Source organism: Corythoichthys intestinalis, chromosome 8, assembly GCF_030265065.1.
Source record: "Corythoichthys intestinalis isolate RoL2023-P3 chromosome 8, ASM3026506v1, whole genome shotgun sequence".
NCBI classification, from domain to species: domain Eukaryota; kingdom Metazoa; phylum Chordata; class Actinopteri; order Syngnathiformes; family Syngnathidae; genus Corythoichthys; species Corythoichthys intestinalis.
In genome coordinates this window covers 55,451,674-55,476,688 of record NC_080402.1, presented here as the reverse complement: position 1 = coordinate 55,476,688, position 25,015 = coordinate 55,451,674, and the positions used below count along the sequence as shown (strand labels likewise).

The 25,015-nt window shown below is 40.5% G+C and overlaps 1 protein-coding gene across 4 annotated transcripts in view; it reads left to right on the top strand.

Moving 5' to 3' along the window:
• micu3a (mitochondrial calcium uptake family, member 3a) overlaps positions 1-25,015 on the top strand; it is a 62,932-nt gene that overhangs the window by 23,730 nt on the left and 14,187 nt on the right. For 2 of the 4 annotated variants that reach the window (XM_057843145.1, XM_057843144.1), the window contains 3 exons: positions 3,685-3,780; positions 19,917-20,011; positions 20,158-20,329. In XM_057843145.1, the coding sequence (XP_057699128.1) occupies positions 3,685-3,780; positions 19,917-20,011; positions 20,158-20,329 (363 nt within the window). The remainder of the gene's footprint in view (positions 1-3,684; positions 3,781-19,916; positions 20,012-20,157; positions 20,330-25,015) is intronic. The other 2 variants (XM_057843147.1, XM_057843146.1) reach the window with 1 other exon arrangement.

The following is a 25,015-nucleotide window of genomic DNA, read 5'->3' as shown; positions in this document are numbered from 1 at the left end:
GCTAATTGATAGATTAATCGATGACTTAAGTAATCGATAGCTTTAGCCCTAGTATGAACATAACTTGATAATTTCTCCACGTTACTACGGAGAAAATAATATACCATAATTTTCGGACTGCAAGCCGCTACTTTTCCCCCTCATTTTGAATCCTGCGGTTCATAGTTCAATGCGGCATATTTGTTGATTAATTTGTGTTAATAGGTAACACTTTATTTGACAGTGACGGCATAAGACTATCATAATTATGACATGATCATGGGCATTAATGACCAGAGGAAAATGGTCTAGGTGGCTAGAATTCAGGAATTATTTGTAAGAGTCAATGACAATAGTCATGGTTTTAGCTGAAGCATTTTGCTTTGTTCCCACATTGTGATTCTGTGTATGGTAGTTACAAACACAAAGGTTACATATCCTATGTGAAATACATAACATAATAATAACAATAATTACAATCAACTCAAGACCAAGACCTGCCGTACTCTGTCAGACTCTCTCTGATTGGCTTACTCTGGCAACTTCTGCTGTGTTAGCCCATCAATAACATCTTCTGGGACATGCTGTGTTCAAGCTAGCGTGAGAAGAGCCATGTGGACTCTAAGGCTAGTCATAGACTTCATAATGTTTTGACGGGAAACGGAGCCGATTCATATGGGGCCTAGCTCCGTCAAAGCTGACCGAGTGGAAACACAGACAAATGGCTTTTTCCGTTGAAAATTCTTAAATGCTTAAATCTCTGAATTCTTTATAGATATGGACGGAAAACAGTCTCGATTCTTGGTGAAAAGCAAAAAAAAAAAAAAAAAATGTGCAGGTAGCATTTATTTTGTGTAAATATTGCGAACTATGAGGCAAGTCAGTAAGGAAATTAGCAGCCGCCATATGTAATGAAAGAGCTTTTTCCGTTAAAGTCTTGTGAATAAATGCTTAAATCCCCGAATTCCTTATAGATATGGACGTAAAACAGTCTCGATTCTTGGGTAAAAGCAAAAAAATGCAGGTAGCATTTATTTTACGGAAATAATGCGAAAAATGAGGCTAGTCATTAAAGAAATTGGCGGCCGCCATATGTAAAGAAAGAGCTTTGCTGAAAAATCTTGTGAATAAATGCTTAAATCCCTGAATACTTTATAGATATGGATGTAAAATGTCTCAATTTTTGGTTAGAAGCAAAAAAAAAAAACGTGCAGGTAGCATTTATTTTATGTAAATATTGCGAAGTATAATGCCAATGCTATAGCGGTTAATTTCCCCCATTGACTTTTTTCACATTTCAAAATGCATGCATGGTACGAAAAATATAATAAGTGACGCAGTGAATGGCGAATGTGTCACGTCAATACATTATGAAGTCTATGAGCTATTATGAGCGCGCAAAGCTGTCAACAGAGAACACCACAGTTAGCGCTCTCGCAGAGAGCAGCAGAGACGTCTGTAAAATGGAAGATAGGACTCACGTGCCACAGCGCTTCTCACTTAGATCATGTAACATAAATAACTTGGTTAACGCTCGTACAATAACGGCCGTTTTAGAATGACAAAACATAACATGTTGTGTTAGAAGTTACAGCAAAAAGTAGCTTTGTTATGTAGTGTAAAAAATGTAAGGCTGTAAATAACCAGACACAATTTGTACAGAACTGTTAGGAAGGATTAAGACTAAAACGCCTTGACTAGAATGTAGGCAGCAGAGATCACAGGTGTTGCGATCACAGCGTGCTTAATTCACTCATGTTTGCTGCAAGCTAACTTTTTGAACAAAGAAGCGACTGCAGTTGTGGAAAACTAAATCTGTAAATTACACATATTTACACTTTATTGAAGCTGTAACCTGCTGGAAAAATTGGGTACAGTGGTATGAAAAAGTAACTGAACCTTTTGGAATTTCTCACATTTCTGCATAAAATCGCCATCAAATGTGATCTGATCTCTGTCAAAAATCACACAGATGAACAACTGTCTGCTGTAACTAAAACCACCCAAAGATTTATAGGTTTTCATATTTCAATGAGGATAATATGCAAACAATGACAGAAGGGGAAAAATAAGTACGTGAACCATCACATTTAATATTTTGTGCCCCCCCCCCCTTTGGCAGCAATAACTTCAAACAGACGCTTCCTGGAGCTGCAGATCAGTATGGCACATCGATCAGGACTAATCTTGGCCCATTCTTCTCTACAAAATTGCTGTAGTTCAGTCACATTCCTGGGATGTCAGGCATGAATCGCTGTCTTTAGGTGATGCCACAGCATCTTAATGGGGTTAAAGTCTGGACTTTGACTCGGCCACTTCAGAACGTGTATTTAGTTCTTCTGAAAGCAGTCTGAAGTTGATTTACTTCTGCGTTTTGCATCATTGACTTGTTGCAGCATCCATCCTCTTTTTGGCTTCAACTGTCTGACAGACATCCTCAGGTTTTCCTGCAAAACATCCTGATAAACTTTTGAATTCATTATTCCATAAATGAATCCAAGTTGTCCTGGCCCTGAGGCAGCAAAACAGCCCCAAATCATGATGCTCCCTCCACCATGCTTCACGGTGGGGATGAGGTGTTGATGTTGGTTAGCTGTTCCATTTTTCCTGCACACATGATGTTGTGTGTTACTCCCAAACAATTAAACTTTGGTTTCATCAGTCCACAAAACATTTTGCCAAAACCTCTGTGGAGTGTTCAAGTGCCTTTTTGCGAACAATAAAGGCGCAACAATGTTTTTTTAGGCTTCCTCTGTGAAGTCCCTTCATGAACACCATTCTTGGCCATAGTTTTACATATTGTTGATGTGTGCACAGAGATATTGGACTGTGCCAGTGATTTCTGTAAGTCTTTAGCAGACACTCTACGGTGCTTTTTGACCTCTCTGAGTATTCTGCACTGAACTCTTGCCGTCATCTTTGGTGGACGGCCACTCCTTGGGAGAGAAGCAACAGTGCCAAACTCTCTCCATTTGTAGACAACTTCTCTGACTGTCGATTGATGAACATCCATACTTATAGAGATGGTTTTGTATCCTTTCCCAGCTTTATACATATCAATGATCCTGGATCGCAGGTCTTTAGACAGCTCTTTTGACCGAGCCATGATGCACATCTGACAATGCTTCTAATCAAGACATTTCTTACCAGCTGTGTGTCTTACAGTGGGCAGGGCAGCTTTAAACCACTCATCAGTGATTGGGCACACACCTAACTTAAAATCTTTGGTAAAAATTGGTTTCAATTGCTATTTAGGTCTCCTTAGGCAGAGGGTTCACTTACTAATTTTTCGCCCTTCTGTCATTGTTTGCATCCTTTCCTTATTAAAATATGAAAACCTATAAATATTTAGGCTGGTTTTAGTTAAAGCAGACAAGTATTTTCATCCGTGTGATTTTGACAAAGATCAGATCACATTTTATGGGGATTTGATGCAGAAATGTGAGCAATTCCAAAAGGTTCAGATACTTTTTCATACCACTGTACGTTTGTTGGGTAGTTCATTAAGAGCCAGGTGGTCACATAGCATATGACTGGATATTATTGTGTTGGGTAGTTCATTAAGAGCCAGTTGGTCACATAGCACATGACTGGATATTATTACATACAAAGAAATAGAACTGATGGATAAAGTGAGGAAGATACTTCCTGAAGTGGTGGTGTTGGAAGTGAACTGACCCTGGCCCTCCTTGACCACTCCTACAGGTGCTAAAAAAAGACAGTCAAGAGTTTGTGGCACGGAGTTACTGGGACGTTCTCAGGCGAGGCGCCAGCCAAATCCTCTTTTCTGACCTGGCAGAGGTATACGGACCCGATTGTCTTCTATGTTGTCATTCCTTCATTGTTGGTTTTTCCTCAATTTGATTTCTTCAATGTCTTTGTCCTCATCTCACATATCAGAATACGACCTAAAATGCATGAAGACACTGAGACCAATTCCAGTATGAAATTCCTTGAAACAAATTATGGACATTACAGGGCTCCAGACTGCTCCTAAATGGGGGCATGTCACCCCTAAAATTTGACACAGCATAGTAAAAATGAGTGGAAATGGAAAAATTAACAGGGTTCCTCCAGTTTATGGAATGTTAAATTCAAGACTTATTAATGTTGCTTGAGAGCTACTTGACAACAAACCAAAATTGTGGGCGGCGCCACTGGAGGTCACTCACAGCAGGGGGTGCTGAGCATCATATTTTGTTTTCCCGTCCCAAAACAGCCGTTTCAGACTAAATTTGTCATGCTCGTGCTTTTTCACCATAGAGGGCTTCCACAATGGCAGTACACATGCATGCTGGATAGCTGACGTACTACTACTGGACTACTACAAAGACAGTGTTCGATTTCACCTACAGTGGGTGTTGGAGTTTTTGTATTGGAAATTAAAGCAGTCGTGAATTATAATGCAAATCCTTACAGCTAGACAGCGCAATGACACACAAACACATTGGTTTAACACCCACTTTTCACAACACTCAAATAAATTGCACACAAATATTCGACAGCACTCTGCACGACAGCAGCTTAACAGCCACAACAAAGAATAATGTGGCTGCAATGCAAACTTTTTCTCGCTGGGCACTGCTATAAACTATCAAAATTATCTTCATTTTAAACTTCGAATTAAATTTTAAAATATTTCGCTGTTTTTTTTATTTCTTTTTTTCTTTTTTAAGAAAAAATGGGCAATTCGTTTTTGCGCCATATTAATGCTTCCGCTGTCAACAGTTAACTTTTCTGTTCCAATAGCGCCTTATTCAACGTGACCTGGTAGCAAGCAAGGTGGCATGGGATGACCATGTTATTAACAAAAAAAAAAAACAACTTTTTCAACATATTGTTTATTTCTAATCCCCAAAGTTTTTTTTTTTTTTTTTTTTAAATCCACCAAAACATGTTTTTCCTCCCTAACACCGGGGGGTGCTGCAGAACCCATAGCACCCCATTTCCTGCGCCAGTGGAGTGCGGGCACAACAGCACGTCAAGTAGTGTGATCTAGTTGTTGCTAATAGTCACACCCAATCAATCGTATGACATTTGACAAGTGGAGCCAGATAAACAACAGGGAGTATCGGGAAGTGATATCACTTGATTGATCTTGATTGATTCTAACCACAAAATAAACATTTCTTGCAATAGACCTGCAAAGTCAAGATTCTTTGTTGAATTTCATCATTTTGACAGCACCATTGTTTAGTTAAGCTTGCGTGAAATCTTGCAAAAACCTACGAGATTGGTGCCATATCGCCCTCAGAAACCCTAGATGGGACGAGTTTTAAAAGTATTAGTATTTAACTTGAAAAACAGGGTTCCAGACTGCAACCAAATGGTCGCATTTTACCACTATAATTAGTCCAAGTATTTTTTTATCTACTCGTACATGCCCGACCAGTAACATTGCAGTTTTTTCTGTTGTTGTTGTTGCTGACAAACTCTTTCACAGTTAAATCCACGAGTTGGCGGTAATGTAACGAACTGGTTTGCTAAGGGGAAAGACATTAGAAGAAAAAGAAGGGGCAAGTGGGTGATGTGTGGAGCAAGTCAGGGGCTTGACACATGGGAGGCGATGAGCGATGGCGAAATTCGAAAGTCATCCCCGTCCCGGGAGACCACCCTGGGTCTCGTGGGAATAACGGTGGCCCCCTTGCTGAAGGTGCGGGAGGAAGGGTGGACTGCGCTGGCTCATCCCTGATTGGCTGGGGAGGGTCCATGGCTCTGGGGCGGTCACCGCGTAGCATTTCCACTTGTCTGCAGGACTATCACGCGTCTGATGGGATTCACGCATGACTGGGTGCCATTAAACCCACTCAAGTAGAGAAACTATCGGCTCCAGGATTAGCGATCAGGCAGCATAGAAAAGGATGCCAACATATCCACACTTACAAGTGATTTACATAATACTGGGATCTACACTTCACATTGTTTATTTGTAAAGATACACGATAATATCGGCCGCCGATAATTATCGGCCGATAATGGCAATTATGACGTCACACAGATAATACAGATAATAAAAAAATCAACCGATAATGCAATCCGATAATTACATACTTGATTTAGCCTCCAAATGTGCGCAACCAAGCAGTTTTCTCCACTTCTTCACTGCCGCCTGCTCAACCCCTCCCCTCTCTGAAGCCCCTGTGGGAGGAGGGGTTTAGGAGTACGGCGTCATAGAGGAGGCGGTGTTACACATCAGTGTTGAGGCGCTCTCACTAGCGTGCGTTGCTTTTCCCTTGTGTGAAATGAAATAAACGACGCTCTCGCCATCTACAAAACAGTTCCTCAAGGCCTAAAGAAAGCGTCCTCATTGAACACCACTAGCACTAACCCAGCAGCCATTTAAAACTGCATCACAATGATTTTTGGAACGAATATGCTGCTGCTAGCACGAATGCTAAAGCTATTGTTAACAAATAAACTATAAAGGAAGCTACGGGGCTTGTGACGATACAGAGACGCTGCGGTCCTCCCGGAGTCGGGGTGTTTGGGAATGCAGCCCAAAGCGAGTGGTAAACTCCCATCTATGGCTAAACACCTCACGAGATCGATAGTTGACAAGTAGCTGTCTTCCGACGGAGCCCGCCGGTCCGGCAGGCCGCCGCCTCGCCCTAGGCGGGTAGAGCATGAGAGCAGAGCCATGCACCGAATGCGCCGCAGCGAGCCGGCCGGGGCGGGCGGATATACGGTACGAACTTTGCTGCCGCCGCCACTCCAGTTCAAGACAGAGGCCTGGCGCGGGTGCTAATTTGGCTGCCGGGCGGACTGAAGGGCACAGGCGGGAGGAAATTCCCGAAATGACCCGATAGCCAAACCCCTGGATGAAAAAATAATGCAGTTTATACGACCACGATTCTTCGTGAAAGACATGTCGATCACATCAGTTTTACCACGGACATTTACACAGTTGATGTCAACAAACCATGTTTATCATGACGGCACAGTGGTTAGTTGATAATTGTAACATGCACCAAACGACACGAAGAAGTCATCCATTCAGTAATGCATTCAGTACGCTTTAAATTTATGACGTCTTAATCAGATCATTCTTCTTAAATCTAGTCAAATAATTTTCCCCATCTTGTTTGAGTGTTGAAGACTAGTTGAATGCGCCAGATTATTCCACTTACTTGAACTAAATATTGCAATTTGTTCTTATTAAGCCCAAACATATAAAAAAAATAAGGTCATTTTTCACCTAAATCAAGAAAAAATTGCTTTCAAATAATGTTTTGAACCATACATATTCTTGAATAAAGAACATATCTGACTTTTTTTTTTTTTCAGGATTATATATAATAATTTGTTGCTTAAAATAAGGCTGTTAATCTTATTTTCAGCTGGCCATTTTTCTTCAAGAAATCTGAGTGAAATATACTTGAAGTGCTGGCAGTTAATTTAACTTATTTCCAATAGATTTACACTGAAAACAAGGGACTTTAACTAGTCTTAAGGAGCTGTGTTTTTGCTGTATAGTAATGTTATACTTTAGGAATGGCATACTTTTAAAGCCATTTTTGTGCAACTTATGTATTTACTCTGTAAGTAATTGTTGCCAAAAGTTTACCATTACACAATGTCAGACAATCTGTCTTTATTTAGATGTTGGAATTTACTACTACTACTACTTGTTCACATTTGATGTTGAAAAAAAAAGAGCAATATTATTTTTGCACAGCAATATTTTCTCTTGTGTATACTTTAAAATTTTACATAAATCTTTAATAAAATTATCGGCTTGACATTATCGGTTATCGGTTGGAACGAGGAGGAAATTATCGGTTATCGGTATCGGCTGAAAAATGCATTATCGTGCATCACTATTTATTTGTATAGGCTCCACACCACCTAATCACATCTCTTTCTGACTCAGCCCTCCTCCTTTTTCTCCCCGGGCATCAAGTCCACCAGAAATACAATTAGCTAACCATAGCACAACTATATTCACAGTTAGTGTAGGCGTTGAATGTATTTCTTGTTACAAAAAAAGAAAAAAAAAACAACTTCACATACTTTTTAGATGTCCCAGAAATCTTGCCGAGAAGTATCATAAAGTATGTACTGGTCGCACAGTACTAAAATAATACACTCCTCCATGTTGACAAAGTGTGGCATGTGGATTGGTTTGGCCAGCGTCCTCAAAGGTGATTTGTTGATTAATAAATCAGTTGCTGATTGGTTGTAGTGCCAGGTGACGTTGACTGAAATAGAACAAAATTCCAATGCTAAGCTAAATGTCTAAGTAGTATACTGATTGGTGTCAAAACTGATAGAGCATAAAATATAGATTTATAAGTTCATAGTTTTATGCATTTATTATGAAATTATTTATCGGTTGAACTGTGAAAATTAGAGGAAAACTTTACGTGTCGGTTTACAATGTACGCACCTGAATCTGCTGCTTGCGCCCCTAAAATTTTAAGTTAGGGGCCACTGTGCTCCGAGTTATGTTAGCCTGGAGCCCTGCATTACTTAAAGTATGTTATTTGTTGAGTTGCTTTACCCAAGTGCAAGGCCTTTCATTTGGACTTGACTCAAGATTGATGTGTCTCAAACGTCTTTATTCATTGATCCACTTAGCCTTTTTGGTTTCCTTTACCATGTATTCATTACCTTACTCTTCATGCTTTTTTTTTTTAAAGGTTTATGTACTCATTACACATATTAACTTGTATTCCATTTTAGTCACCTAAATGAACAATTGGTTAGATCAATCATTTGAACAGTTCATATCTGTTCAAACATATTTATTCCCACCCAAGTATATTCATTCTTATTTGTAAATCTGTACTGTGCTGACATTATTTTCCAATGTTAGACTACACAGTATAATACAGTGATCCCTCGCTACTTCGGGCTTCAACCTTTGCGCCCTAAATCCATCACGGTGTTTTATCAGTAATAAAAAAAAAATTTAAAAAAACAATACAGTATTTTATTTAAAAGTGTTAAGATACATGTAAATCATTGTTTTCTTTTACGTATATATCTAATTTATATCATACTTATTACATTTGCAGTGCTTAAAAAAGATTTATAAAAAAAAATTCATTTACAGTACATACAGTGCTGGCCAAAAGTATTGGCACACCTACAATTCTGTCAGATAATGCTCAATTTCTCCAAGAAAATGATAGCAATTACAAATGCTTTGGTAGTAATAGCTTCATTTATTTTGCTTGCAATGAAAAAAATTGATCATTATCATTTTACACAAAAATGGGCCGGACTAAATTATTGGCACCCTTTGAAAAATCATGTGATGCTTCTCTAATTTGTGTAATTAACAGCACCTGTTACTTACCTGTGTCACATGGTGGTGGCAATAACTAAATCACACTTGCAGCCAGTTAAAATGGATTAAAGTTGACTCAACCTCTGTCCTATGTCCTTGTGTGTACAACATTGAGCATGGCGAAAAAAAAGAAGACCAAAGAACTGTCTGAGGACTTGAGAAGCAAAATTGTGAGGAAGCATGGACAATCTCAAGGCTACAAGTCCATCTCTAAAGACCTGAATGTTCCTGTGTCTACCGTGCGCAGTTTCATCAATAAGTGTAAAGCCCATGGCAATATGGATAACCTCCCCTCCCTAGATGTGGACGGAAAGGAAAAATTGACGAGAGATTTCAACGAAAGATTGTGCGGATGGTGGATAACGAACCTCAACTAACATCCTAAAAAGTTTAAGCTGTCCTGCAGTCCGAGGGTACAACAGCGTCAACCCGTACTATCCGTCGGCGTCTGAATGAAAAGGGACTCTATGGTAGGATACCCAGGAAGACCCCACTTCTGACCCAGAGACACAAAAAAGCCAGGTTGGGAGTTTGCCAAAACTTACCTGAGAAAGCGAAAATGTTATGGAAGAATATTCTCTGGTCAGATGAGACAAAAGTAGAGCTTTTTGGAAAAAGGCACAAACATACAGGGAAAAAGCGAGACCTTCAAAGAAAAGAACACGGTCCCCGCAGTCAAACATGGCGGAGGTTCCCTGATGTTTTGGGGTTGCTTTGCTACCTCTGGTGCTGGACTGCTTGACCATGTGCATGGCATTATGACGTCTGAAGACTACCAACAAATTTTGCAGCATAATGTAGGGCCCAGTGTGAGAAAGCTGGGTCTCCCTCAGAGGTCATGGGTCTTCCAACAGGACATTGGCCCAAAACACACTTCACACAGCACTAGAAAATGGTTTGAGAGAAAGCACTGGAGACTTCTAAAGTGGCCAGCAATGAGTCCAGATCTGAATCCCATAAAACACCTGTGGAGAGATCTGAAAATGGCAGTTTGGAGAAGGCACACTTCAAATCTCAGAGACCTGGAGCAGCTAGCCAAAGAAGAATGGTCTAAAATTCCAGCAGAGCATTGTAAGAAACTCATGGATGGATACCGGAAGCGGGTTGTTCGCCGTTATTTTGTCTAAATGTTGTGCTACCAGTATTAGGCTGAGGGTGCCAATACTTTTGTCCGGCCCATTTATGAAGTTTTGTGTAAAATGATGTTTTGGTTTTCATCCTCTTTTGTTTTTTTTCAATGCAAGCTAAATAAATGAAGATATTACTACAAAAGCATTTGTAATTGCAATTATTTTCTGGGAGAAATTGAGCATTATCTGACAGAATTGCAGGGGTGCCAATACTTTTGGCCAGCAGTGTATACGTTAAAAAATTTGAATGGGAAATTCAATGTATTTATTCATTCAAAAAACTTTTTTTTTTAATGTAAATAAGCGCCGCCTATTTAAGGGGTATGGTGGGGTTCCCATTATCCTCGAAAAACGAGGGATGACTGGATAGTGTTTTTCTAACTAATCTCTTTCTCTCTCCCTCTCTTTTTTCACCTATTGACATCTGAATCTGTTATTTTGCAGTCCGGTATCTTGACAAATCATTCACCATCTGTAGCATGTTTAACCCTATCTAGAACAATGAATGTAATAGTTGGCAATTCACATTAGAATGCTTTGCGTTTAAAAACTATTACGGTAAACATTTTCACAGTTAAAGAAGTGAAATAGTCTTTCGTCCCACTTGATTAGAATGTACTCTAGTTTTAGAAGTTGTAGGTGTCTGTTTTGCAAATTGGCTGCAGGTATTTACATGTGGGACTCATTTTGGTTCACGTTTTGAGTTACCAAACCGGTTTCCTTGCTCTATCAAGGGCAAAAGACACGGATTACTTTTTAATTGGTGATTGATCATATTTCTTTTCAATAACTGTCACTAAAATTATGTGGAGCACATTTCATATCATTTTAGGTTTTGAGTAAAACTGAGTGAAATTATTCGAAAGCAATCTGTGGAATTATTTCTATTGAAGAGACCTGCATATTATTTTACTGAGGAATGATGCACAGCATTTCCATAAAAACACACTGGAGGTGTTGCTAATGATTAATACCAGCTAAACATAGAAAGCTGGCTAGATGTCTAATGACAAGCTTTGTGCTGCCGTGGCAGCGGAAGCTGGGGTGAAGATAATGACAGTGGTGTTTATTGGGTCTGACCTTGTATTTACTCTCAGGGGTCTTTCATCTGCATGGATGGCCGATGGACAGAACACACACATGATCAGGCAAGCGACAGGAAAAAAATACAATAAACCAACAAGAAATATCCTGCTAAACTTAAATTTTTGGAACTTCATAAATGATGCAACATACACATACACTACTGGCCAAAAGTATTGGCACCCCTGCAGTTCCGTCAGATAATGTTCAATTTTTCTCAGAAAATGATTGCAATTACAAATGCTTTGGCAGTAATATCTTCATTTATATTGCTTGCAATGAAAAAACACAAAAGAGAATTTAAAAAAGAAATTAATGATTATCATTTTACACAAAGTTCCAAAAATGGGCCGGACAAAAGTATTGGTACCCTCAGCCTAATACTTGGTAGCACAACCTTTAGACAAAATAACTGTGAACAACCGCTTCCGGTATCCATCAGTGACTTTCTTACAATGCTCTGCTGGAACTTTAGACCATTCTTCTTTGGCCAACTGCTCCAGGTCTCTGCAATCTCCAAACTGCTCTCCACAGGTGTTCTATGGGATTGTGCTCATTGCTGGCCACTTTAGCAGTCTCCAGTGCTTTCTCTCAAACCATTTTCTAGTGCTTTTTCAAGTGTGTTTTTGGTCATTGTCCCGCTGGAAGACCCATGACCTCTGAGGGAGACAGAGCTTTCTCACACTGGGCCCTACATTATGCTGCAAAATGTGTTGGTAGTCTTCAGACTAATGCCATGCACACGGTCAAGCAGTCCAGTGCCAGAGGTAGCAAAGCAACCCCAAAACATCAGGCAACATCTGCCATGTTTGACTGTGTGGACCGTGTTCTTTTCTTTAAAGGCCTCGTTATTTTTCCTGTAAACTATATGTTGATGTCTCTTCCCCAAAAGCTCTACTTTTGTTAAGTTTTGGCATACTCCAACCTGGCTTTTTTTACGTCTCTGGGTCAGAAGTGAGTTCTTCCTGGGTATGCTACCATAGAGTCCCTTTTCATTCAGACGCCAACGGATAGTACGAGTTGACACTGTAGTACCCTCGGACTGCGGGACAGCTTGAACATGCTTGGATGTTAGTCGAGGTTCTTTATCCACCATCCACATACTCTTTCGTTGAAATCTCTCGGCAATTTTTCCTTTCCGTCCTCATCTATGGAGGTTAGCCACAGTGCCATGGGCTTTACGCTTATTGATGACACTGCGCCGGTAGACACAAGAACATTCAGGTCTTTGGACATGGACTTGTAGCCTTGAGATTGCCCATGCTTCGTCACAATTTTGCTTCTCAAGTCCTCAGACAGTTCTTTGGTCTTCTTTGTTTTGTCAATGCTCAATATGGTACACACAAGGACACAGGACAGAGGTTGAGTCAACTTATATTCATTTTAACTGGCTACAAGTATGATTTAGTTATTGCCACCACTTGTTATGTGCCACAGGTAAGTAATACAGTAGGTGCTGTTGATTACACAAATTAGAGAAGCATATGCTTCTCCCATCTGCCCTTGTCTGTCTTCGGCTCTTTCTTCGGGCTAATCATCTCACATTTTGCAACTGTCAATGATACCGATGATGATGACATTAAACATTTCATTTCAAGCATCACATGATTTTTCAAAGGATGCCAATACTTTAGTCCGGCCCATTTTTTTGTGTAAAATGATAATGATTTGTATTTTTTTCATTGTCTTTTGTGTTTTTTCATTGCAAGCAAAATAAATGAAGATATTACTACCAAAGCATTTGCAATTGCAATCATTTTCTGGGAGAAATTGAGCATTATCTGACAAAATTGCAGGGGTGCCAATACTTTTGGCCGGCAGCGTAAGATAAATTGGTAGAAACAGGAAAACACAAGTTATAGAATACACTTGAGATAAGAAGTAAAAGAGCAAGGGAGAAAATCAACAAATAGGGATGATTGGCGGGCAGAGGTCAGTAGAGAACAAATGTTGAGGTACAAAATGGCTAGGTATAAATCAGGATCAGGAAGTACTTTTAGGGGCAAAATAAAGAAGTAGTTTGTATTTAAAGAAGGAGGTGTTTACATAACAGATTAGTCAAGATCTGCTTTTGTGTAGCAATAGAGACTTTTACCAACAGCTCGAGTTGGAGGCAGTGACAGGCTCTAGGAGGAGAAAGGCAATAAGGGTAAACTGAGAACGTGCTGTGGGAGAGAAAAAAGACCAGGTCATGGGAAGGAAAAGGTGGTGTAGCGTATGCCCTTAAAGGTGTTACTGACTGACAGCTGGACTAGCTGACTTGATTCATGATGAGCTGCTCCTCAGAGGTATCATTCATTGTTTTGGAGGACGTGGAGGACATGAAATTGGTGGGGTCCGGCCTTCTTGCGTGGAGTTTGAATGCGTGGGTTTTCTCAGGGTATTCCAAGTTCCTCCCACTTTCCAATTTCATTCAACGTAGATTGAATGAAGACTAAATCAGTGGTTCTTAACCTTTCTGAAGACAGTTCATCTCTTTAGAGTAAGGCAGCAACATGTGGTTTATTGTTTAATTAATATAAGAGCTACCACCCACATGCTGTTGTCAAATTACCACCGTCTTTACAAAAACAGTACCTAAAAAATTTACAATAATTTGAGTGGCCTGATGATTAGTTAGAACTAAGAACATTATCCTATTTTAAGTATTACATATATTGACATATGTGTGTATATATTATATACATATTGTTCCATTTTTTACTTCTTCTCTTTGTGCTTTGTGCTGGGTTTTAGGATTTTAATCTTGAGGTAGAAACAAATTCGACAATTTGGTGAAAATGATTGTTAGAATGTCACAAATGCTCCTCCATCTTTGGCAGACCTGAAAGTTTATCTCTGCTTCCCGTAGCATGGCCGTCAAAAACGAGATTTGGCAGTGTTGAGCATGGCTGTGCTGAAAATTGTTATTTACTTCCCCCTTTTCTGCTATGATACTGGTTGATTTTTTTTTTTTTTTAATTGGAACTGATCGAAGGGAGGAACTTATATCATGTATGCATTAGTCACACGTTTCTTGAACATCCCAATGATTAGTTAATTCAAAAGAAGTCAATACAAATCCTTATAATCTTATTTCTCCTATTTTTAGAGCACTATAAAGTTTTGAAAGTTGATAAGAAATATATGATACCAAGATCACATAGAACAATAAAGTATTTTAGGTGGCTCCGGTACCACAATAACTTAACTGTAGACTGACCTCCTTGCCAACTGGATGCAAACAAAATATAATATTTACCAAAAAAAAGGTGGAATCTTCTCACATACTCTGCGTGTGTGCTCTTTTTAAGGTTCCGCACACTGAGCGATGTGGTCAAACCCAGCTATACTCTTAAGTAATGTAGTATGTATGCATGTACAGTGGCATTCCTAGCCTGCATGGTGCCCTAGGTTACAAGGCGCTATGGCGCCTCACAACCCAAAAAGAAAACAATGGTGAAAAAAACAACAACAAAAAACAACGGTTAACCCACAAAATACAGTGCATGAAGTGGGAGAGAAGCAACAGTGCCAAACTCTGTCCACTTGTAGACAACTTCTCTGACTGTTAATTGATGAATATCCAGACTTTTAGAGATGGTTTTGTTGCCTTTCCCTGCTTTATACAAATTGATGCACGTCAGACAATGCTTCTCATCAAGACATTTCTTACCAGGTGTGTTTTATAGTGGGCAAAGCAGCTTTAAACCACTCATCAGTGGTTGGGCACACACGTGACTTAAAATGTTTGTTAAAAATTGGTTTCAATTGCTCTTTAAGTCTCCTTAGGCAGGGGGTTTACTTACTTATTTTTCCCCCTTCTGTCATTGTTTGCATGCTATCCTCATTAAAATATGAAAACCTATAAATGTTTGGGTGATTTTAGTTAAAGCAGACACTACATTTTCATCTGTTGATTTTGCCAAAGATCAGATCACATTTGATGGTGATTTTATGCTTAATTTGTGAGAAATTCCAAAAAGTTCAGATACTTGTTCATACCACTGTGTATTCTTGTGGGGAAATCCTGGCCGACATAGGACCATTTCTACTTACAAACAAGGTCCTGGAATGAATTAACTTCGTATGTAGAAGTACCACTGTATGTGTTTGTATGTATGTACTCTATGGATGTATGTATGGATGGATGGATGGACTTTTTCACCAAATAATGTAAAATGTATATCGTGGCATATTGATATTTTCATATAAAATGGCCAACATAGGCCCAGAGATTTTTTTTCCTATCAGATCTTTTTCGCACAGCATTAATTAATAATTAAGGCTTCGAAAGCCATACAGGAACACATAATTCAAATGTCCAAATCAAGGTAGAGACCCGATATCAACAGGAAGTTACCCTAAAATGCCCCGATATCAACAGGAAGTGACCTGTTATACCAACCATCACAGCAAAGCTACCATCGCAGTTCCTCCAGAAATTGCATTTTCTTGTTTTTTGTTTTTTTTTGTGACGTTCCGGTCCAAATTAGGTCCAGCCACATCGCGCAGTGTGCGGCAGACCATAGCTTGGTCAGGTGTTGCTGTTAAGACTTAATTGACATCTGCAGCAAAATGCATGGTATGTGGTTGCTTGATTGCATCTTCTCACCAGCCACTTCATCGGTCTCGGCCCCAGTCTTTCTCCTGTCTCTCTCGTTGACAACTTTCTTCCTATCTGATTCCACCCCCAGCATGATTGGTGACAATGAGCATGACTCTTTAAGCTTAATTAGTTATGTGCTATAATGACTAGTGCAACAATGTCATGATTAGAGGTCAACCGATATGGGATTTTCAAATGCCGATGCCGATATTTGTGAAAAAAAAAAAAAAAAATCAGCCGATTGTCAACATCCAAAGGTGATATTTGAGGCAGATATACCTATATATATAAAAAACTGTTTCAACAGCTTCGAATTTACAATGATGAACTGAGACTTGAAGGATTCATTCAGTCTAGCGCTACCAAACCTATGAACGGCGCACTTCTTTTTATGATAGACTTCATAACGATTGATGGGTCAGATTCCACCTTCACTGTACAACGCCTTTAAGTACCGGGCCACCCTACGGTGGTCAGTTATTCACAGTTGGTCGCAGAGTCAACATATGCAGTGATCCAACGCCTGATTTAGGGTTGAAAAAGTATGAAATGTGTACTGCATACAAACAGGAAGGATTGTCTCAGCAGTGATTTGTTCGAGGATTCAAGGTAATGATTATATTTTTCGTACCGTGCATGCATTTTGAAACGCTGTGAAAAAAATCAATGGGAGAAATTAACCGCGACGGACTAGAATCATTCTTCGACATATTTACGTAAAGTAAATGCAGACTGCCCGTTTTTTTTTTTTTTTTTGCTTTGAACCAAGAATAGGGACTCTTTCACGTCCATATCTATAAAGAATTCAGGGATTTAGTCATTTATTCACAAGATTTTTCAACGGAAAAAGCTTTTCGTTTACATATGGCAGCTGCTAATTTCCTTACAGACTAGCCTCACAGTTCGCAATATTTACGTAAAGTAAATACTGCATTGTTTTTTGTTTTTTTTTCTTTTAACCAAGAACCGAGACTGTTTTACGTCCATATCTATAAAGAATTTGGGGATTTAAAGAGCGTACGACATGAGAAAAAAAGTCTCAAATGGCATTATTATGTGAATTAGAATCATATTTTGAGACGATTCGACTATATACAACAATTTAGCACAGCGCAGATGACGAGAAATTAGTCTATTAATCTGCTGGATAGCCACGCCTACCATTATAGGGCTTTACCGTCCCAATAAGGTGGATGACGTCAGTGATAGACTGAGCTCATCGGTTTTACTATTCAGCCCATTGAGGGGGAATTATTCAGAACGAGGAAAACGCGACGAAGAGAGCCGCAAAATGTCATTGTTTCAGTCTCTCTACTCCAATATTTTTACAGGATATTCTTTTAATCCAAGTATTTTTCCCCAATAGCTATATAAATGACTTGAGAAGGACCAGTCAGCCCGTCAAGGGGAACTATTCACAACGAGGAAACGCGACGAAGAGAGCTGCAAAATGTCATTGTTTCTGTCTCTTTACATCAATATTTTTACAGGATATTCTTTTTATCCAAGTATTTTCCCCAATTGCTAAATAAATGGCATGGTCATGACAAATAACAGTCTTGTGCTAAATGGAATATGAAATAATAAAAATGCATTTATTCAGGACGACATCGCAAAATTACTCCATAATGGTCAAAACTGTCGACTTCACCTTTACTGTCGCACCTCCCGAACGATACTTTATGACACCTAAATCGGACATATGTCATTCCCCTTCCCCGGCTTCGGAGAATGTAAACAAACCAAAAGGCGTGACAGCTAGCCGACATGCTAACCGAACCGAGTGATGTTTCAAAGTCTTCGAAGCGGAAAATCACACATAATTAGCCTGGATTATTTGACATGACGACTGGGTTGTCGATTGTCTTCGCGGATCGGCAAACCGCCCGGCGGAGAGCAATTTACGGTTCGTTCCCCGGAGGAGGGCGGCTGCAGTTGTTGTGGAGCTAACGTGCTACTAATGTGCATGAGGATAGCTTTTTACATGCCTATCAATGATCAAACGTAAGTGGTCCTTTATTTAAAGAAATTTTGTAGTGTTTACTTTGTAATAGCTGTATTAATATTTGACATAATACTAAACAAGATGTTTACTCACTTCCTCGTAAGTCCAATGCTCCCACTGTAGTCGGCTTGTTTTGGCCAATATCCACGGTGAATGGGAACCTTTTGAAACTCCAAAAAGGCGCATACGCCTCTCCCTCATACAGAATGATTTTTCTGCAGCCGTTTGGCTGGCGTGATGCGAAAAATAAACGTATTAATCCGCAAAATCAGCTGAATCCTTCGTCCTCATAGACAACAGTACGCTGTATAGTGAAGAGGACGTCTTCTACCGTACACGTCACAGCGCCCTCTTCCTCAATGCAAGACCGAAGCCGGAAGTCACTCATTTTCATGGCGCGGGATTCAAAAACCTAAATAAATATAGCGATCACTTCTACACACATCCAAGCGGTCCATATCATTCAGGAGCATAAAATATCGCGTGTATTATGAAATACACATGCTTTTTCGTGTCACATGCACTTTAAGCATTTATTCACAAGAATTTCACACGGAAAAAGACATTTTGGCAGCCTCCTTACCACAACAAAGAGCTAAGAGACTAGCATCATTCTTCGACATAGTAAAATAACGTTTTTTGTTGTTGTTGTTTTTTTTGCTTTATACAAGAATGGAGACTGTTTTACATCTGTATCTGTAAAGAATTAAGGGTTTTAAGCATTTATTCACAAGAATTTTTACTGGAAAAGCTGTTTACATTTGGCGGCCGCCTCATTGAGTAACAGACTAGCATCGTACTTTGACATATTCACGTAAAATAAATGCTACCTGCATGGTTGTTTTGCTTTTAACCAAGAACCGAGACTGTTTTACATCCATATCCATAAAGAATTAAGTGAATTAAGCATTCATTCAAAAGAATTTTTAGCGGAAAAAGCTCTTTGTTTACATATGGCGGCTGCTAATTTCCTTACAGACTAGCCTCATAGTTCGCAATATTTACGTAAAATAAATAATATATCTGTCTAATCTTTCCATTCCAACAATATTTTACAGAAAAACATGGCATATTTTAGAGATGGTTTGAATTGCAATTAATTACGATTAATTCATTTTTAAGCTGTGATTAACTCGTTTAACAATTTTAATCATTTGACAGCCCTTATATTTACAAAACAGGCAAGCCTGTAGCAGCCTGCCTTTAAGCTGCTGCAGAGCCCGTCCGGGGTCCTACCGTCAGTCAACGGCGGCCACAGTTGCACACACAGATGCCTGATAAAAATCTTTTTTTTTTTTTAATCTTTTTTTTTGTTTGTTTTTTTTGTCAACCGGCCAATGGTCGATGTTGGAAAAAAGTCCATGTATATCGGCCGTACAATATACCAGTTGACCTCTTATCATAATCGCTGCTGAGTTTTTATCAATTTATTTATTTTAATGTTGATTGGTGGATGTCTTCCACACACAACCAACTAGCTTGGCAATTGGTTTGCATATGTGGGTTTGGTCCTGTCTTCCTCATCTGCTGTTTCTCAATATACATTGTTGTCTATTTGTGTTTCTGTCAAACCGTAAGACGCATGAAACCAAGTTCTCAGATTCTACAGTTTTTCTTGTCAAGAAAAGTTTAAATCATCTTTAGTTTGTTAGCCATCTTTGAGTGCACTGAACACCAATATAGCTTTAGCTTAAGTTTAGTTTAAAGCGTGAGGACTCACTTGTTTGATATTGAGAAACTGGCGGTGTTTTCTAAACCAAAAGTGTGAGAATTTTTTGAACGAGCTCTTGAAGAGCTTCTCACGTTCCGCTTTTTTCTCCTTTTCTTTTGACTTGACAGCGTGCTGATGAGAGTTTAACCATTGACACCACCCTGCTGGTCCATTTCTTCGGAAAGAAAGGGAAGGCCGAGCTCACGTTTGATGACTTTTATAGGTATTATTCTCTATCGTATGCAAAAGTATATGATGACTTAATGCTTGCCTATTCAAACCACCAATTAGCAAGTCATGTTTTATGACCACAGTACAGTATTTTTGCAGCATTTAAAATGCAATTTAATTATTCGTCTTACATTTCAGATTCATGGACAACCTCCAGACTGAGGTGCTAGAAATTGAATTTCTGACTTACTCTAAAGGGATGGCCACAATCAGTGAAGAGGACTTTGCCAAGATCCTCCTGCGCTTCACCAATGTGGAAAACATTGGTGCCTATTTGGAAAATGTCAGGCACAGCATCCCTGATGAAAAGGTACATGGCAGTGAACGTTGCTTTGCCGAAGCAATTTGCTGGTGTGCAGTTGTCCATTCAAACAAATACAAAAAAGATGAAAACATCTGTTCGAGGGCTGCAACTAACAATTATTTTTATACTCGATTAATCGGATTTAATTAAACGATTCACCGGATAAATGTCACTTTTTTAAATTACCTTCACAATTTAATTTGAAGTTATTATAGGAATGTTGTGACATAGATTTCATAACCTATTGACATGACACAGGAAACGGGGCCGATTCGTAGGGGGCCTATTTTCAAAAACTTCAAATTCAAATATATACAAAACCAAAGCTGCTACTGACCCAAAACCAAAACAGGCACCTACCTTAGCCATATAGGAGTCTCCATGAGCAGCGGCATGAAAAAATTCAAAGTCGTTCCCTTATAAAATCCCGATTAATTATTTTATATATAAGTATAACAAAACTTAATATGGCTATAAAAGTCTTAGATATTACACTAGATGCGCACAAATTACCAAATGCAGAGATAATCAACTATATTTTCAGGATCAATAGCAATATTTAACATAGCAAGTTTTTGACCGAAATAGCATTTTTTTTTTTAATTAACTGCAAGTTTTCAACAGCTAATAAATCACTCAATTTAACATCAGAAACTTCATACTTGAGGAAAACATACAGAATCGATTATAAATAATATGTAAATAGATTATTAATAAATTCTATATGCAATCATAACTTATTATAGAATAAAATAGCCATTTGTTATCATTATACACTATATACTGTTAGCGAATGAGGCTAGCAGCCGCCTCGCGTAACAGGAGCTTTAATGGCGAAGATTCTTGTGAATAAATGCTTAAATCCCCGAATTCTTCATAGATATGGACGTAAAACAGTCTTAATTCTTGGTTAAAAGCAAAGAAACCGTGCAGTTAGAATTTAGTTTATGTACATTGACGAAGTACAATGCTACTATGTTAGCGAATGAGGCTAGCGGCCCCCTGGCGTAACAGGAGCTTTTCTGGCAAAAATTATTGTGAATAAATGCTTAAAAAAAATCTGAATTCTTCATAGATATGGACGTAAAACAGCCTCAATTCTTGGTTAAATGCAACGAAACCGTGCAGTTAGCTTATATTTTACGTATATTGATGAAGTACAATGCTACTATGTTAGCGAATGAAGCTAGCGGCCGCCTGGCGTAACAGGAGCTTTTCTGGTGAAAAATCTTGTGAATAAATGCCTGAATACCCGAATTCTTCATAAATATGGACTTAAAACAGTCTCGATTCTTGGTTAAAAGCAAAGAAACAGTGCAGTTAGCGTTAATTTACGTATATTGACGAAGTACAATGCTACTATGTTAGTGAATGAGGCTAGCGGCCGTCTGGCGTAACAGGAGCTTTAATGTCGAAAATTCTTGTGAATAAATGCTTAAATTCTCGAATTCTTCATAGATATGGACGTAAAACAGTCTCAATTCATGGTTAAAAGCAAAGAAATTGTGCAGTTAGCATTTATTTTACATATATTGACGAAGTACAATGCTACTATGTTAGCGAATGAGGCTAGCGGCCGCCTGGCATGTACAGAGCTTTTGTGGCGAAAATTGAATAAATGCTTAAATCCCTGAATTCTTTATAGATATGGACATAAAATAGTCTCGATAGGCTATGTGTAAACAAAGAAGAAAATTCCTGTGAATAAATGCTTCAATCAAGCATGCATGGTACGAAAAATATATTTACCTTGAATCCTCGAACAAATCACTCCTGAGACAATTCTTTCTGTTTGTATGCGGTACAACTTTCGTAGTTATATCCAATAATAAGTAAATCCAAGCTTTAATCCGACATGAGCGTGTGCCGTCTTCGGCTATTACAAAATGAAGCTCGGCTCCCTCTGATAAGGCGTGGCGCAAAGAATGACGAAGTGACATGTCAATAGTGATGATGTTTATGGTTGAAAGTAACAGTGAAGACATAATTTTTCCTTTAAAAATAATATTTTATTTCAGCTTCCTGATTTACAGTGGTATGAAAAAGTATCTGAACTTTTTGGAATTTCTCACATTTCAGCATAAAATCACCATCAAATGTGAGCTCATCTTCGTCAAAATCACACAGATGTAAAAACAGTGTCTGCTTCAACTAAAACCACCCAAACATTTGTAGGTTTTCATATTTTAAAGAGGATAGCATGCAAACAATGACAGAAGGGGTAAAAATAAGTAAATGAACCCTCTGCCTAAGGAGACTTAAAGAGCAATTGAAACCAATGTTTGCAAAATAATTTAAGTCAGGTGTTTGCCCAATCACTGATGAGTGGTTTAAAGCTGCCCTGCTCACTATAAAAGGCACACCTGGTAAGAATTGTCTTGATGGGAAGCATTAGGCGCTTTGGCACTGTAGGAACTATCCGCAGTTCCTCGAACCTTTTTGGGGTGGACGTGGACGACGTCATTTTGCGTGTTCGGTTATGTAGGAACTAGGGACGAGAGACTCGACTTCCGAGAACCATTTTAGCCCCTACTCTGAACCGAGTACTTTCCGCGGGGCCGCAGAAACTGTATTATATAGCTCTTTAGTGATTTGCTGAAATCAGCAGCCACCACGCCTCTTACTTCTCGCGCATCAAGTGGAGCCGCCATATAAAAAAAAAAAAATAGCCCTCCTGCTATTTATTCAACTGCGAGCGTCCAAAGAGGTCTTGAGGGGTCGCAACAGAACATAAAAATATTTGCCGAAATAAGCGCACATATCAAAAAGGCTGGGATTTATCACAGCGCAAAACAATGTAGGGAAAAAATGAAGAAACTGAAACAGGACTATAAGAAAATCAAAGACCAAAACAACCAGAGCGGGGCGGACAGGAAAACGGACAAATGGTATGAGACGCTCGACCTCCTATTGGGCCACAGACCAGCGTATGGCAACGCCGAAACAAAAGACTCCTCTGCTTCACTTTTGCGGTCGTTGATGCAGAAGGAAAACAACCCGCCGTCCCTGCTGCTTGAAGGTATTGAACAAAACATAATTTAAGGGTGCTACAGGGTTGATCGGGGCCCTGGCGCTACTCCCGCCCTGTGGTATCGGTGGAAGGGAGGCCACGCCCGCGGGAGCCTGCCTCTTAACTCACGCGCTACTCACTTCGGCACTGTAAATATCTTTCACCCTGGCACTTACATACTCATACATTTCTCCAGGGAGAGTTGGGACGGGGCCATACAGTCCCGGCCCGGCTCCCCCCTGTTTTTAATGCATCACACACCAAGGTTATGGGATGGTTGGGACCTGTTGGGGGTCGAGGGTGCCTCACGGTTACCTCCTCAAGACAGGCCCAGCCATCCCTGCACGTTTTTTAACGCACCACACACATCATTCTCCACAGGAGAGCTCCGGCAGAGGGCAGTGGGACGGGCGGTGGAACGGGCGGCTGGGTAGAAATTCCATGCTGTGGTCCCACTGCTCCAAGCCAAGCTCTCCTATTTTAATGCATACATAGCACTACCCTCCCCTCACAATCCCATCACGTTACTGGGTAATGGCTGCCAGCCAGGAGTCTGGCAGCCACAGTAATAGGGTGGTAGGTGGGTCCCACTTTTTTTCACTATGGCATGGCTCCTGGGGCGTGGCCTCCCCTCTGCTTGGGCTGCTGGCCGCGGGAGTGGGGGGAGGTCGGGGCTCCGACCTTGTGCCGCCCCGTGGCGGCTCGTCGGCGTTCTCTCCCGCCTCCGCCTTCCCCTATCTTCTCTAACTGGGTATCCCCCATGTGCTCCGTCGCGGGTTGCTGGCTGGGCGCCGGTGTATCGACTGGGTGTTGCCTGCTCCGGCGGGGGACCCTGCCCTGCCCTGGGCTTGGTGGGCGAGTGGGGGTCCCGTGGTGTGCTGGTTGGGGGGCTGCGGCTGTGGCTCGCGGTCCAGGTGGGCGGACGGGGTGGGGGTGGATGTGGGGTTGGTGGTGCGTCCCCTCTTGCCATCTCTGAGGGCCAGTTGATGGGTGCGCAGGTGGTCCGGGGGACCACCCTGGATCCCGGGGGGGTGACGTTGGCTCCTTTGCTGGGCTGTGGGGGAGGGATGGGCTGTGCGGAACACCGCCCCCCCCCCACCCCCCGCCCGTCCTCCCTTCCCGGGCTGGCTGGGTGGGGGCCGGGCTCTGAGTTGGCGCCTGCGTGGCGTCTCTGCTCGTCTGTGTGGCTGTTGCTCGCCTGGTGGGGCTCGCGTGCGGCGGGATGTGATAGGGCGGGCTCGGGTGGGGGGTCCCGGTGCCGGGATTGGCGGTGGGGCTGTGTAGGGTCGGTCGCCAATGGGCTTACACTCACAAAGGATTCACACGGTTATAGATCACAGAACTGATTTGTGTACACTCTACCCCTTTCAATCAGCTTATAGACACCCTCACCCCTGTCCCCCTCTTTCACTGGTCAACAGGCCCCCACATGGTGTTAACAGGAAATACATCTAGCTGAAGATAGCACCAACATATTAGTAGCTAGTCTCGACATTTAATGTAATTCTTGTTGTTGTTTGTGTTTCTTTTCTTCTGTCCCCCCATAACCCCTTCCTGTTCGCTGCTTTGTTGTTATAAAAACGAGGTATCTTGAATGACCACAATGGGAGTATGTCAGACTCTCAATGTGAAACATTAAAACTGTTCAGACTATCTGGGCACTTAGACTTCCATTCTCTGTG